This window comes from Microplitis mediator, chromosome 7 (genome assembly GCF_029852145.1).
Source record: "Microplitis mediator isolate UGA2020A chromosome 7, iyMicMedi2.1, whole genome shotgun sequence".
Taxonomy (NCBI): Eukaryota; Metazoa; Arthropoda; class Insecta; order Hymenoptera; family Braconidae; genus Microplitis; species Microplitis mediator.
The window spans coordinates 24,936,848-24,952,238 of NC_079975.1; the positions used below are offsets into that span (position 1 = coordinate 24,936,848).

General features: G+C 30.5%; 1 protein-coding gene across 2 annotated transcripts in view; it reads left to right on the forward strand.

Annotated features, from left to right (window-relative positions):
* The window catches only part of LOC130671121 (acetylcholine receptor subunit alpha-like), a 230,535-nt gene that overhangs the window by 115,912 nt on the left and 99,232 nt on the right, over window positions 1-15,391 (forward strand). For both annotated transcript variants that reach the window (XM_057474836.1, XM_057474837.1), the window contains one exon: window positions 9,524-9,704. In XM_057474836.1, the coding sequence (XP_057330819.1) occupies window positions 9,524-9,704 (181 nt within the window). The remainder of the gene's footprint in view (window positions 1-9,523; window positions 9,705-15,391) is intronic.

Here is a 15,391-nt window from a genome sequence, read left to right on the forward strand (position 1 = left end):
AATTTTTTTTTCATTTTTTTTCGGAGGGGGCCGTCTTGCCCCAAAAAAAAAAAATTTTTTTTCAGGAGCTTCACCAAAATTTTGGTGAATTGAGTTCAAGTTGGACAAGAGTAAATCGACTTGAAGGTTAAAAGCCACAAATAATAATAACCGGCTTAGGTGGGCCGTCCTGCCCCGGTCTCCCCTACTATAGTCAGAGTATTTACTATAGACAAAAATTTAGAAGCCTCGGCACACAGACGTTCACACATACAATTACATATCGTTAGTTTCAGTGATCTGACAACGTTGCTCTGAGTGTTTATGTGTTTTTGTTTACTAAAACCGTGAAAGATTTGAATTTCCCGCTTTTTATTCTACACTATTTCAGAGAGCGTTTCTCACGGCGTTGCCAGATCACTATAATTTGTTAAGTGAGCAGGTTGGAAATGGATCGAAAATTATTTTTTTAATTATTATATCGCGATAACAAAACGGTGAGGTGCTACTTTTATTTTTTTAACTTATTCTAAAAACATTTTTCAACACTCTCCTACTTTTTTTTCCAATTCTGTCGAGAGAATTTTTTAATATAATAAAAAATAGTTGGAGAGACCGGACATTTTACATACTTTAAATGGGACATGACCCTCAAAATCGCGAACTTTGTCTTCAAATATCTCGCGATCTAAACGGTCAAAAATTATGAAATTTTAGGAATTCATAAATAAACCTATTCTAAACCTGTGAAAAAAATTTCAGCCGAATCTGTCAAAAAGTGGTTCCATGCTGGAACTACCTTAAGAGGGGTCGGTTCTATTTTCTCTGTCACACTCAAGTGGACGAACGGTATTATCCTTGTTGCACTTACGTAAGCGAACTTGCAAAAAGTGGACATTTTTTAAAAATGAAAACGTAGATTGCTAGATTATAGAGTAATTTGTTGAGGCTCATTCTTAATTTTGCGTCCAGAATTTATTTTTTAAAAAACACTTTAAAACCAAATTAACTCACTTGCCAAATAATATAATAGTCGTGTGTCCATATCACTCAGTCAGGTCCCGCACAGTCATCAGTGTGGTTCTGCACCACAATCGAACATTTTATTCCAGCACCGAACTCAGTCGGGTGCAGAACAGTAACCAGTCGGGTTCCAATCTATTCATCTGTTTACGAATCAATTTTAAAAATAATTTTGATACGTAACAGTTTTTAAAAGTGGGATTAAAACATTTTGTTAAGCATAAAACATAAACTTTTTGCTCACACTGGTAATTTTACTGCAATACGAGTTGTCTAAAATAATCGTGAAAAATACTAAGAGTTGAATTGCAATGATCTTGAAACGTCTGGAGATCCGTTTCAAATGTATCAACCGGAAGTTATATCTCTAGAAAGAATTGATCGTTTTCTAGACAAGCAAAGGGGCAGTTAAAAGAAAACTAAGCTTTCGTATCACACGATACGTCGATTCACTAGCTACCACTGCTGATATCCTGTTTTATTTCTTATCTATTCCTCGTTTCTACCACAGAATAAATAGCGGATTCAACTATTCAACAATAGATCGGTTTTCGACTCAAATCTATTGGATAGTAAAAGAAATCGGAAATTTTTATTTCAAATCTCTTTATTTTATTCTTTTTCTTTATTTATAAACTTTGAAGTAACATTAATTACATTAAAATTATTTATGTAAAAATTTTGTTTGAAAAATTTTTTTTTTTTTTTTATTTTTAAAAATACTTCTTAAATCATCCTGGCGAATACGCTTGCATTATTAACAAAATTGTATTTTTATAAGTATGTAGGATCGGAATTTTCATACTGACTTGTTATTGAAATTTCTTGCTAAGTTAAAATAATATTTTTTTCAAATTTAAATATATGCTACGAAAGACTTTTTTTGTAAACCAATGAATGAAATAGAGAACGATCTATTGTAAACTTTTTCGTTAAACTATCGAGCGAGTATCTAAACTAATTTTCTCATATTTTATAATGCCACCTTACATTTTAAAGAGTTACAAGAAGAGTATAAGAGCAATCGAAAGCGTCCGCAAAGTTAAATTATGGTAAGAGTAAAGTAGTAGAGGTTAAGTGAAATTGAAGTCTAGTTCTAGCCGTTAATGAAAACTATTGCGGAAAATTTACGACAAAATTGAAAACATAGTTTCATTTAATTTTTTAATCTCTTGAATGGGGTTACAAATTGAATGAAGGCGTAGTAATTGACATTTGAAAGAAAAAAAAACTTTCATAAATACTTGAACAAAAATCATGATTATTTTTAACTTTTTTTTTTATGAAAACTGTAAATTTTTAATAAAAGAGGTTATTGATTACGAATATTTTTAGAATTATGTCCGACTTTGTGTGTGTGTGTGTAATCTTGAAGAACTCGAAAACAAATCTCTTATAATTTAATCGAGCTTTTTGAACTCGAGAACGACAAAAATATTTTCAACTTGCAGACAAAGTCACCTCCCCGTGAAAAAATTTTTTTATAAAATTTCATGAAACGATGAAATTTCATGAATGACATTTTATCTTTATTTTTTTCATCTTGTGGAATTGTCATTATACTCGAGTATTACTATTACACCAAAGTGTAATATCCGATGTTTCCAGATGAAGACAATAATTTATGTAATTTTATTAAATTTGATAAGATTTAGAGACAGTGAGGTAAGAGACCAAGTACCCGATTAGGAGACTGGTACCTGATCACTCATGTTTTTGTATATCTATATTTACTGAATTTTACTAAATATAGACGTACAAACCCATGGAGTGATAGAATACTACACGGTAAGAAATACACTCTAAGACAATATTGTAACGAGTCCCAGAAGTAAGGCGTTATTTACTATACTGTATAGTACTGGAGCTATTGTATTGCTCACACGTATGCATAGCAGGCACGGCGAAACAGCTTGGCCCTGAGACCCATACTACAATGCCGAGGGCACAATGCTACTAGTTTTTCCCGCCATAATTTCTGGCGTGTCAATCAATGTATACTATCGTATTATCGCCAAAACTATATAGATGTCGTTAGACTAGATTTATCTACCAGAAACATTGTAGATACGGCAACGCAGTATGGGCTCGACGGCCATACTGACATTGCGGCATTCGCGACAAGTATTGCCAATATGTATACTATCGTATAACCGCCAAAACTATATAGATGTTGTTAGACTAGGTTTATCGGCCAGAAGCAACGTGGATACGGCAATGCAGTATGGGCTCGACGGCCATACTGACATTGCGGCGTTCGCGCTAACTATTGCCAATGTTAGGTCGAATCATCTATGCATACAATTTTATAACCTATAAAAATGTTCGATACCATACAGTATGGCCGTCGAGCCCATACTAGCATAGTGATATCCGCAAAATATTTTTCATCGTGTAGCTCTCTGATTGGGTACTAGTAAGTCTTTTACCTTAATAACTTTTTAGAAATATATTTGATCCAGAAAAAATTTCATAAAAAGATTTTTTCACGTGTTAACTTATTTCACAGTTATTTCATTTCTAAACATACAAAAAGCTTTAATTATATTTTCGTTGTGTTACAATTATTAAATTTCCTATCGCAAGTTTCTAAGATAAATGCTCAATGTTCAATGCTATGTCTTTACTTACAGGCTGTTTGTTTTCCTGTTCAGCGGATGCTGTTGTTTATCAAACACAATTGAACAGTTTATGAGTTTGAAAGTTCTATCCTGACTTAACGATACAGATAAAGTAACCAACGTTAAGAAATATAGACATACTTATCATCTCAAAATTCGATCACTAATTACACTTATAATTAATGTACGCATAAATAAGCTTCTTAGTGCCAGTTAGATATTTTACTAATTATCAGATAGTTAAATCAAATTTGTATTTTATGGTAGGATCGGGAAACAGATTCCTTGTCATCTTAAAGATTCATTATCACTTTAGAGCAATCGATAATTGTCTATTATCTGCTACTTTAGCATGTTAAATATTGATCGTCAGTAATTTGAAAAAATAGTTAAATAAAATTTTCATAATTTAAAAAAATATTATCTAAATTGAATTTCGTTTTTATTGATTTAGAAAACTATTTATAGTTTAAAGTATAAAAATAATTTTGAAAATGGACAGCCCAGACAAAAAATATTTCGAAACAAAAAAAATAATAAAGTTTTTATCGGCCGAAAAGTGGCTAATAAAAGCCCAGGTTGTGAACATAAGGCCGAAAACAATCTAGGCCGAAATTTGGCCAAAAACTTAAAAATTTTCAGTTCTGTATTGTTGCTTAAAAATGTTCTAAAATTTTATTTACAAAAATAACACTATGGCCAAAAATAGGCCGACTCGATTTATCTGCGAATTTTCGGCCTTTTTCGATTAAATTAAAAGTTGATAAAGCCAGGCAATAGAGATACGGTGTAATAGTAACAATACAATTGTGAAGTTACATCGATTATTTATGTATTCAGGAACATTAAAAAAAAAAAAAAAAAAAAAAAAAAAAAAAAAAAAAACGCATACGATTAATTTCAACTTATGAAATTTGATTGGTACTTAGATGCTATGTAGCTAAAAAAATTTACTTTTTAATCTATTCGTTAAAAATTGTTGGAAAAATTAAAACGAAAAGGAGATCCATTCTAGTCCTGTTTTCGGATTGAAATTTTCAACAAATCTCGATGTTTGACGGTTTTAGGAAACGATTTTTACTGTTTAAAAATCGTCACTAAATTTCCTGGAAAACCATCGACTCTGCGGGCCAGTTCAAAAACTTCTCGTTGTTTTTGAGCTTCTTGAGCTCGGAAATAGTATCGAGAATGCATGTTCGAGCTCTTCACGCTCGAAAAAGTTATGTCTTGTTTCGATCTATGAAAATTAAAATCTCAAAATTAATTCGAAAAATTAGGTTAATTGTTATTTTCTTAATTTTTCGTGGTCGATATCTTTTTAACTGATTTTGAGGTTAAATGTGGCATTCGATCCAGTTTTGTAGTCTGATTACAATTATAAATAAATTTTGATAATCAATCAGTCCAACAATTATGATGTCGTTCGAAAAAAACGTGACATTCGATACAGATTTCACAGTGTTAGAGCTGATTAGATTCTTCAATCAATCCATAAAGTTTGATGAAAGTTATCCGAAATAAAAATTTTATTTTTGGAGTAAGTCTAAACATACTTTATAAATCTTAATTATTTACAAAATCTAGGAATTGATAACCAAATCGATCGATTCGTTCACAAGTTATAGAATATTTATATAGACGCGTCCGTACGTACATACACACATACATACACTCTGCCATCATCTTAAAAATAGTCTGTATGAAAGTTTGGAACATAAATTGTTTTTTACTAAGGAAGCAAGCTGTTAGACTTATTGATTATCAGTTTGTATTGCAAACTTTGAAAGTGGAGTAATTGAAGTTGAGGAACATCCGCAAATTTTTTCAGAGATTGCAATTTAATTGACATATGTCGTTATACGCTTTTCTTGTAAACACCGTTACCCTCATATATACTTAGTTTAGCGAATAAAGAGGAAATAATCACTTGAAAACGCTTGGGTTATATGTATTGGTTCGAGATTTTTGCTAACGAGAAAACTCAAGTAGCATCTGGTAGAACAGCCTCTAAATTGGCTAGTCTTTGTAGTACAACATGGTGTTGACTATAATGCCAACGGCACAGAAATAATTATCACGATAATAAAACATTTACAAAAGGTTATGTTTACAATACAATTACTCACGCAGTTAATAGTTCTCAAAAGACTCAGTTTTACACTAATTAGCCATTATTATTTTGCCTCCTATTCATAACTCATTCGAACATCAACTCTTTGTATCTTTACCTTCTTTTGCGTGTAGTAGTAAATTAGTCATCGAATGTTAATGTACGTATTTATGAAATAAAAACAAGTAATTTATTTTATAATCGACTATTAGTAACTTGTAATTAATTGCCAGTAAGAAATGCATGGTGTTATTTACTATACTATATAGTACTGGAGCTATTGTGTTGCTCACACGTATGCATAGCAGGCACGGCGAAATAGCATGGTCCTGAGACCCATTCTACAATGCCGAGGGCACAATGCTGCTAGTTTTTCCCGCTATAATTTCTGGCGTGTCAATCAATATATACTATCGTATTAGCACCAAAACTATATAGATTAGGGTGGGTTGAAAAAAAACTTTTTTTTTATTTTTCTTAGCATGGGGGTAGAATTTGTACCTTATAAAAAAAAAAAAATTTTCAAGAAAAAAAAAAATTTTTTACTTAACATTTTGAGGTGGCCCACTCGTTTTTTAAATAAATAATTGATTAAACGGGGTAGTTCCAACGAAAAAAATTTTTTTTTGTCCAAAATCGTGGAAAACATCTAATAATTGTCGAATGTGATTTTTTTTTACTTCACTTTCATTTTAATTCAAAAGAAAATGCTTTTCATTTTTGAATTTTTTACTTAAATTACAAAAATAATAGGAAAAAAATTTTTTCAACTCCTGACTTTCAATTAGCTTTCAAGGGGACACCCTACAGATTGTAGAACACCATGTAATTTTTTTCGTTGGGACTACCCCGTTTGATTAATTATTTATTTTAAAAACGAGTGGGCTACCTCAAAATGTTGAGTAAAAAAATTTTTTTTTTCTTGAAAAAATTTTTTTTTTTATAAGGTACAAATTCTACCCCCATGCTAAGAAAAGTTTTTTTTTCAACCCACCCTAATATAGATGTCGTTAGACTAGGTTTGTTTACTAGAAATATTGTAGATACGGCAACGCAGTCTCGGCTCGACGGCCATACTGACATTACGGCATTCGCGACAAGTATTGCCAATATGTATACTATCGTATTACCGCCAAAACTATATAGATGTCGTTAGACTAGGTTTATCTGCCAGAAGCAATGTGAATACAGCAATGCAGTATGGGCTCGACGGCCATACTGACATTGCGGCGTTCGCGACAACTATTGCCAATGTTACTATTCCCGCAATGGTTGAATCATCTATGCATACAATTTTGTTTTACGTAGTTAATCAATTGATTAATTCATGATTTTTAGTGTGTACACGTGTCGAGTTACATGAATTCTAACGTCAAAATGGCTGCCAATACGGCTTCGGCGGTAAAAATCATAAACGCACATCTTATTCACACATAAAAATACGGTTTTTGTGAAATTTTTGAGTGATTTAGAGGAGGGACCTAATCGGGTGTATAGCCGTCATGAGTTTTCAAAATATGCTACCGTTCATGTTCAAAAAAATAATTTCACTTTTATTTTTTTTTTCTTTCATAAATATGAACGTATGCATTATTAATCATCATGCCTCACAACACCTTTTTTGTTCTAGTGCTCGAAAAATTAATTTCCACATGGTTAAAAGTAGATTAATATCACTGCGTTATATTTTGTAGATCAACAGTTTTATTTATTTTATATAACTAAAACTAAATAATATTTTTTTTTGAAAATATAGTGAATTTAAAATAAGAAATCTTTTATTTTTGTTTTAAAAATCCACTACAACTCGTTACTTTTTTACGGTAAAACGATAAAATATATATATACATATAACTTATCTGTATTCCATTTCGTCTCATCATTAAATAATGTTTACTAAACATACAGACTCAATTCAAAGTAAAAGTCAGTTTACTGGTTATATAGATATCATTTGCACCACTCACGAAAAAGTTATTTCGAGAAACTAGTGATTCAAAAATTAAATAAGTATATAGTATACCTATAAATGGATCAGTGCTACCGATTCACTTAGTTCCTATAACTTTGGTAGTTTTGCGAATTCTAGCATGAAATTTGCCGGAATTGATATCAAAATATCAAAGGAAATGATTCAATCGTTAACTCTGACTTTGATGTTTCATCCCCAAATTTGTTTAGTAAATGGAACATTTTATCCAGAGTTTTCACATCATCGTAAATCAATTTTGTGATCTAACTTAATTCTCAGATGCTTTCAATTACCTTTCTGGCTACAGTATGTATGTGGTCGTTAGTTTAACAATTATAGTAAAACTCATTTTAAGACTTCAGTTTCTACATACTTTACGATCATTCTTGTGTAGCACAGTAACCGTTCCTATCTATTTTTTTCCGTGCATTTCACTAAAATTTCATGATTTAACATCAACAGTAGTGATTTAAGGTAGTTGTCCTGCTACAATATTATCAAAAAGTTATGAGCCATATACGCGGTAAGAGTAGGTTAGGTGGTAGTTAAAACAAGACATTGCTTTTGTTTGATACTGTACCCGTGAGAAGTTTACCTACACACTACTCATATATACGTATACACAAATACTATTGAACATTTTCTTAAATTAAAATTTGACAACGTCGCATATGCTCTGCCAGTTGCTGTATAGTGTACTGAGTATATGTTTAAATTTACCGCTCAAATAACACTATGTATACTCGCGTACAGCGTTGCCAGATTGTTTTTTTCCAATTCACCGACATGTATATTTTTTCGTTTATTGTTGAACTTTGCGTTGCTATATCTCAACAATGAGATGGTGAATACTTTATTTTTTTTTTAAATAAATTCAGGACAAATTCATTAATTTTCTGTTAGTTTTTCAAAAGTTTCTGACTGTTAGTTTTTTTATTAGAATCACGAACGCGACTTGAAACGCATACTCCTCATTGCTCGCAATGTTAATGATCCGAACTTTGATTATAAATATTTCAAATTAGAGATGGTCAATCGACTTCAAATTTTAATGGTAATTGTATCTTAATACCCTTAATAAGTATAAAAAATTTTATAACTTTCTGACACTATGCCCATCACCCGACAACTACCTTAATATATAATAAATCACTCATATAACCAATCAGAAAGGATTGTATGTTAATGCAAAATTTAATGAGGCTAACTTTAGCCAGTTAGCGGCGTATACTTCAGCATGAGTCTCATAAAATCATTCTTAGCATCTTGTATCTAAAGTATCTTTTGTTTTTACTATTATCTGTTGTCATTAACAAAATTTTCTGATAACATCAAATTTGAAATTCACTTTGTAGTATTATTTCATTGCTAAAATATTTTCCCAATGGCATGCTTTGCTATAGTACTGTTAAAAACACAAAGCTGAACTATCGTACCGAGGCGTAGTCAACAAAGAACGTTAGTAAAGTTCGGTAGATAAGCCGTTGTTAATGATATAAATACAATAGTATACTCAACAGCTATAATATGCAAAGTATTCGATTGATATAATCGGCTTCTTTATCTCGCTCCATTAAATCTCTCTCTTTCTCTTGATTTAACTTGTCATAAAAATTTCGGTCGATATAACATTAAAGTGGAATTCAATTCAATTCAAAAGTTAAAATGAGTAAATAAAAACAAAAAAAAAAAAAAGCAATAAAAATAAATGGAACGATAAAAAAGAAAAAAAAATTCGTGGGCTTTGATATTGAATCGTAAGTACAAAGTAAGCTCGACCGCCGCAGCGCCCAGAACCACTAATGTGCTCGCTCGCAGCGCGGACGGAAACTTCGAGGTGACCTTGGCCACCAAGGCCACAATCTACCATCAGGGATTGGTCGAATGGAAGCCACCGGCAATATATAAATCCTCCTGTGAAATTGACGTCGAGTACTTCCCGTTCGACGAGCAGACCTGCGTTCTCAAGTTTGGTTCGTGGACCTATGACGGCTTTAAGGTAAATTTGCATGGTAGCCAATAAGTTTTTTTTTAAATTTATAAACTATCAACATCCATTTCAGAAATGATGGTTATTTTTTCAAAAGCAACACAAACTTGTTATGCTTTTGGAATTGAATATTTTTTTTTGTCGGGTTTAAAATACCTCGAGGAAGATCAGGTTGTTGCTTTGTTTGCTAAGTTTTGAAATTTACATTTTTTTAAACCGAAAATTTTTATAAAACTATACATCAAATTTTTAGTATTATTACGTAATTTTATAACTTTTAAAAATTAAATTCAAATTAATTTTATAATGTGAGTCAGAAAGTTTATTTTATTGGATTGTGTTGTCACAAAAAGAAAGAAAAAAAAATTCTTCATACTCATTTACTCTTTGAACTTTTTGGAAAGTCTCCATAACAGCGTAAAATGACACAACCGCAGGAAATTTGAATAACTAATAAGCTTGTAGCACCAGTATCATTTTGATTATGCTTATTATATAGTACTCGTGTTAGACCTGAGCTCCAGCTAGTAATAAACCTTGTGACCAACAACAGTACACAAAAAAATTACTAAACATTAGCGCGCTATTGCCGTACTTCCGCGTTTATTTTTGAATCACTTATTTCATTGAAAAAAAATTATTTTATTAAAAAAAAATTTTTTTATGATTCATTGCAATTTTGATGAAAATATATTGTTTTAATTCCTAAAAGTAAGTCAATTCATAACATATTCTATTAATGAAATTTTGGTGTGTAGGAGTTGTAATCTTGCAAAAATACAATAGAAAATCCATGAGATCTCCTAGAAAGATTATCAGTATCGAACCTCCTTAAGTATCTGTTTAAATTTACCGCTCAAATAGTACTATGCATTCTCACGTACAGCGCTGTCAGATTGTTCTTTTCCAATGTATGTTGTTTCATTTATTGTTGAACTTTGCGTTGTTATATCTCAACAATGAGATCGTGAATACTTTTTTTTCAAATTCAGGACAAATTCATTAATTATCTGTTAGTTTTTCAAAAGTTTCCGACTGTTAGTTTTTATTAGAATCACGAATGCGACTTTAAACGCATATTCGTTATCGCTCGCAATTTTAATGATCCGAATTTTAATTTAAAATATTTCAGAATAGAAATGGTCAATCGACTTCAAATTTTTGTGGTTATTGTATATTAATACCCGTAATTAGTCTACAAAATTTTATAACTTTCTATGCCCATCACCCGACCACTACTTTAACTAATTATAATCAAACATAGCTTTACGTAAAAAATTTGCTTCTCGTAAAAAATTAGCTTTACGTAAAAAATTAGCTTCACGTAAAAAATTAGCTTTACGTAAAAAATTAGCTTTACGTAAAAAATTAGCTTTACGTAAAAAATTAGCTTTACGTAAAAAATTAGCTTTACGTAAAAAAATTTATACGCAACCAATTCCCATAATTTTTTATCAGTTTCTCATATACTTTTAAAATTTATGAAATTATGTAATAATACCTTAAGAAAAAATATAAAACTAAAAAAATTGAAGTAATTGTTGACTGATATATATAAATAATTATCACGACAAAAAAACGTAAAAAAGTAAAGGTCGTTTTTAGCAACAGCCTGGTCGTAAAAAACAATTTCAGGACCAATCGAGATCATCGGGGTTGTGTTGTTCGGTGATTGCAGCGCTGACGGAAACTACGAGGTGACGCTGATGACCAAGGCAACTGTATACTATTCCGGACTGGTTGTATGGCAACCTCCAGCTGTTTATAAATCCTCCTGCTCCATTGATGTTGAGTTCTTTCCGTACGACGTACAGACCTGTGTTTTGAAGTTAGGCTCCTGGACGTATGACGGTTTTAAGGTGCCGATAAAATTATTGTCGCAGATTTAATAATCAATGCGACGATAAAATAAAAAATAGAAAGCAATATCAATTGTATAACAAGAATTGATCGACACGATTGCTAAAATGTTGACTAATTTTTTTTTATTTTATTACGTGACATGTGATTTTTTTTTGTTTTTAATTGAAATGAGTTTTTTTAGGAATGCCTCGTGATCGCCATCGTTAATTTTTTGAAATTTAAAAAAAAAAGCTCGTGTAATGCGCTGTTGGTCGTCACATATACTTATTAATATTATTAATTAATTATATATGAATATTAATATTATATCTTGTCGTTATTATTGTTAATGATTTTTTTTATTTTCACAGTACAATATTTGAATGGTAATTGTTTTTATTAACGTTTTTTAAAATATTTTTTTTGCAGTATTTCCTCAGTATGTATTTTTTAATATTGTCATATATAAATATATACACAAATATATAAATGAAATTATATATCGTGAAAAGCTCGTGATAGCGCGATAAAACAATGCGCTTTTTATTTTAATTATATTCGTGATAATTCTTATAATTTATTATTGTTTTTTTTTACAATTGTAGATTAAAAAAATTATGATTGAAATAGGTCGTTATTGCATCTTAAAACACGTGGGAAAGGTATAAAATCATACGACAGCTTGCCGATTAAAGTATCAAATATTTACAAATGTATTATCACAGAAATTGTTTATATTAAATATTAAATATCATATACATTATTGAATAAGTAAAATTAATAAATTAAAATGACATGATTTCAAATTTTGATTGAAGGTAAATCAATAGAAATATTAGGATCACATTTCAACAATGATAAAGTGCCACTAGATTTCGCAATCCCTATCGGCAATCAAATTCTCTCTCAGCTGATAGTCAAGTGATTTTAAGCATTAGGAAATTAATATAATCAATGTTTGACATTCATGACGTAGCGATGCTAGCATACAGTTTTTAAGTGACATTTTGTGATATATACTCATAAAATTTAAAGCACTGCTTATAATAATTGTCCCTTTATTTTTCATCTTCATTATTTCTACACGCTGCTTTTTTAATTAAAAAGACATACATATATAAATATATATATTAGGGTGATCCAAAAAATAACAAACTTTTTTTTTTTCTTCCAAACAGGTTCAAAAGTTTCATTTAGATGAAAAAAGACGCCTGTGAAAATTAGAGCTCTTAATATTAACATTAAGAGGTTCCTCATCGCACTTTTCTATTTCCCATAAGAATAACATGGGAAAAATTTTTTTTACGTCTTCTGATTTTTATAAGTAGCTAACGATGCGTCATAGGAATGATTGGCAGGCATATTTTGTAGGGAATTGAATGCTCTACAAAAAAAGATTCTTATCATTTTTTGAGGAATCTGCTTATTCAAAAGTTATTTGAGGTTGAAGTCGAATTCATGTTAAATTTTGAGATTTTCGTACTTTTTCGGCGAAACTATCAGACTTATTACAAAATATCATTTGACCTTTTTTGTAGACAATTTTATTCCCTAAAAGTTATTTCAAACAAAGTTTTTTCGAATTCCGCATTGTTTTCTAGTTATTTTTATTTTAATGTCAAGCTCTTAAAATCGATCAGAAGACTATTTTTTTATGAGCATGACATTAAAATAAAAATAACTAGAAAACAATGCGGAATTCGAAAAAACTTTATTTGAAATAACTTTTAGGGAATAAAATTGTCTACAAAAAAGGTCTGATAATATTTTGTAATAAGTCTGATAGTTTCGCCGGAAAAGTAGAAAATCTCAAAATTTAATATTAATTCGACTTCAACCTCAAATAACTTTTGAACAAATAGATTCCTCAAAAAATGATAAGAATCTTTTTTTGTAGAGCATTTGATTCCCTACAAAAATATGCCTGCTAATTATTCCTATGACGCATCGTTAGCTACTTATAAAAATCAGAAGACGTAAAAAACATTTTTTCCATGTTATTCTTATGGAAAATAGAAAAGTGCGATGAGGAACCTCTTAATGTTAATATTAAGAGCTCTAATTTTTACAGGCGTCTTTTTTTATCTAAATGAAAGTTTTGAACCTGTTTGGAAGAAAAAAAAAAAAAATTTGTTATTTTTTGGATCACCCTAATATATATATATATATATATATATATATCAGACAATTTATAGATAAATTGAGAAAAATATAGATAGCCCGAACTGGGAATCGAACCCAGACCATGTCGGTATCGCGCCGAGTGCTCTACCAGTTGAGCTATCCGGTACTATACTACATTCTGTTCAATTTGATCTATAACTTATTGAGCCACACCGTTCATCGTACGGTAATACACCAATTTTTAAAAATAGTGAAACCTAAGCTTACAATTAACCTTCTCAATGAGACAATTTGTAGATAAATTGAGAAAAGTATAGATAGCCCGAAAAAGGTGTAGTTGAATTTCCCACATTTGGGGATACACTGAAAAAAAAAGTAGTTTTCCTCCCGGAATCAAAAATATTATCGATCCAGTCTTCCTATAGTAAGTAAACCTTCACGCTGAAAAAAAAAATGCTAACTATCACCATCTAGTAATAGGGAATGATTACCATCTGTATGTGATAATCATTATCATGCTTTTATGTTAACTATGCCTATAGGAGATGGTAAACAGTCTTATCTAGATGGTAACCATTCTTATTCGTGATGATAATCATTACTATCTTAGAAGGCAAAATTTGAAAATTTTTCAGGCATAAGAAATATTATTATCGAGATGGTAACTATTACTATCGGTAATAGTAATTATTACTATATAAGAAAAAAATAGTTAACATAAAAGCATGATAATGATTATCACATACAGACAGTAATCATTCCCTATTACAAAATGGTGACAGTTAGCATTCTTTTTCAGCGTGTATTCTTACTTACATTATGAGGATTTTTCACAAACTTTATCTGATGCTCAACATGTGATTTTAATAAAAAAATTTTTACCATAAAAATTGCGATGTCTGCTGTGTTAGGAAAATTATATTTTATTACTATGCTATACTTCATAATAATCAATAATTTTTCATTTTTTGAATATTTAACGTTCATCGAAAATGATAAACCGACATCTGAGTAATCTTATAAGTGTTTCATTACGGGCACATTAAAAACGTCATTAGCTCCATGAATAAAATAACAAGAAACAGTAATTTAGATTTGTTTTCAATTGCATTAGAGTATTAAAGACATCTTTAGGGTTTGACATCAACCTAGTATAGCTTTAACTTTATCGACGACTTGGTCATTAACTAAGTTTTCCCTTCCATCAGGGAATTAGCAAGTTGCCGAGGTTATTAAGATAGTGAGACCATCACACCACGCGATAATTAGGTGTTCCATTAAGGTCATCCTCAATTAGAAGCGCAGGCGTAAGATTCTATCCCTCTCACTCTTTATGTCAGATTTTTTTTTTGTCTTTTCTCCACAGAGAATTTACTGTGAACAGCACCATTTGCATTTTACCAATTCCCAGAGGCTCGTGACTGGTCTACCACGTTTTTATTGTCCGTTATGTTCTTTTGTACGGTTTTTTCTTATTTTTACATATGTTTTTATTATTTTCATTTGTTCTTTCTCCTTTTTTTTTTTTTCGTTTTTCTGTTTTACTTACTATGCACAGAATACAAAATTTTAGGACTGTGCTATCTGTGCCGGAGTTTTTATTCTTCACATGAAACTACTGTATAAGCTTGATAAATTTACATTTTAAATTTGTGAAGTCGACTACCACTAACTAGTAATACAAGCATTTCTTTTTTAATTTAAATTTTAGCATTAAAAACATATATTTT